Source organism: Zerene cesonia, chromosome 19, assembly GCF_012273895.1.
Source record: "Zerene cesonia ecotype Mississippi chromosome 19, Zerene_cesonia_1.1, whole genome shotgun sequence".
Taxonomy (NCBI): Eukaryota; Metazoa; Arthropoda; class Insecta; order Lepidoptera; family Pieridae; genus Zerene; species Zerene cesonia.
Window position 1 is genome coordinate 150,852 of NC_052120.1, and position 1,876 is coordinate 152,727.

The 1,876-nt window shown below is 36.5% G+C and overlaps 1 protein-coding gene across 1 annotated transcript in view; it reads right to left on the reverse strand.

The window, feature by feature from the left end:
* Nucleotides 1-300: 300 nt before the first annotated feature.
* LOC119834271 overlaps nt 301-1,876 on the reverse strand; it is a 14,934-nt gene continuing 13,358 nt past the window's right edge. Inside the window, exon 15 of the mRNA XM_038358607.1 lies at nt 301-818. Within this exon, the coding sequence (XP_038214535.1) occupies nt 301-818 (518 nt within the window). The remainder of the gene's footprint in view (nt 819-1,876) is intronic.

A 1,876-nucleotide genomic window follows, 5' to 3' on the forward strand; every position in this document is an offset into this window, starting at 1 on the left:
TAGGACAACAGGACAACAGTCAACTTCTATGTATATGAGGAAACTTAGTTAATGATTATAATCTACTACAGGACGGTCATCTTAACTGATGTGAGCTTCACAGTAATAAGCGGCAACCCTAAGTCATGATATGTGTTATACTACGTCAAACATGTGTAAGTATCCATATTCTGTGAGATTCTAGTGACTGTAACAGGTTTTAGATTGTCAACGTTATGATCAAATGGTGAAGTTAGCCAATTTGAATATATGCCCAACAAACTTGGCCAGTTTGGCCACAAGGTCAGCTAAGTGACTTTGCTACGTCTGGAGCCAGTGAAACATAAGGCTGTGAACGGTCGGATAGTCCAACTCAGTGTTGGGAGAACTGAGAAACTCTTTTAAATTAAGTGACACATTACCAGGCAGGGAGCCTTCTTTATGTTCGGCGGCGGAGTGCGCAGAGTTGTCGTCGGAGGCACAGTCTGATAACGTGGGATCCCGCCACTTGTCCTCGTAGTTAAGATCGCACAGCGTTGGCGGTTCATCTCCGTCACTTATTTCCTCATCAATTGAGACACCTCGCGACTTACTACGAACGGAGTCGTTCTCGGCACTGTCGCGACTATTTTCATTTTGACGACGAGCATTCTTTAATGCACGATAACGACGAGATCGCTCTCTCTGGAGCCGCCTTTTCCTTTCATCAGCTCGTTCTAATTCTTCAGGCGTCTTCTTTGTTGCATTCTTACCGAAGAAATACCTCATGAATGACTCGTCGCAGTTACGCTTAGACAAATAACTGGCCATTAACTTGTAGTAATATTGATTGTCCATTTCTTAAGTGTTATGAGGAAATAACATAAAGCGTATTAAAAAAAGAAAAGCACCAATAAGTAGATATTCTGGAAATTGCGAAATAAAAATAATGAGAACGCGACTGTCGCTGACGTGACGTCATTGACATTTACAATTTGCGTTCCGTTCATTTCTAAATTCTACTTACTGGTGCACAGTGCACACAGTAAATACTATCTAGATTCTAATGGATAGCGCTTGTTGAGGACTCTATAGCCGCTGCATTTATTTGTAGGAAATAAATTCGTTTGAAATAATAATGCAAAAATTTTAAACTAGCACTTGAATTAAAAAAAAATCTTTTGCATGATGTGTATTTTTTCTACAGGCTCTCATCACAATAAGACTATAGTTATGCAATTTATTTTATAATAATATGCATTATTTTACATCTATGCAAAATAAATATTGACATAAACAAATATTAAATATTCATTAAAATAAAGCCTGAAACAGATTAAATTATATGAGGGCCTCACAACCGGACGGTGCACCAAAAAAAAATTGTTTTAATAAAATTCAATCTATCTCGATTGACTTAGGGAAGCAATTTCCTTATGTGCAGAAACTAACCAAAACGGTCCTAACGAAAGGTCTCCCGCTAGTATTTTGGTTGAATAATTTTTTACTCTTGGATTTTCATCTAAAATAAATTTGTTTTATCTAAAACGATTTTGAAATAAACACACAAACCTCATATATGTAGCACTCTACACTCTACGGGTGAAGTATTAGACAAAGTACTTAAACCTTGGTCCACAAGATTCATTGGGAGGTGCTACATATTGCTCTTATGCTTTTCTTCTGTTCAATATACGCCTGTATTATTATACTGCTCTTTACTAAACTATTCAATTTAATGTACGACTTGTACCCGACTTGTACGTGAGGCTATTGAAATTAAAAAACATCCAAATTTCAATAGAGAAGTTTGTTTACAGCTTTCCAACACCTGGGATCCTGTGTCACACGGTATGAAAAATTAAACACTTAAAATGATGCAAATCTTGTATTATAATAATTTAAAGTTAGGATATAT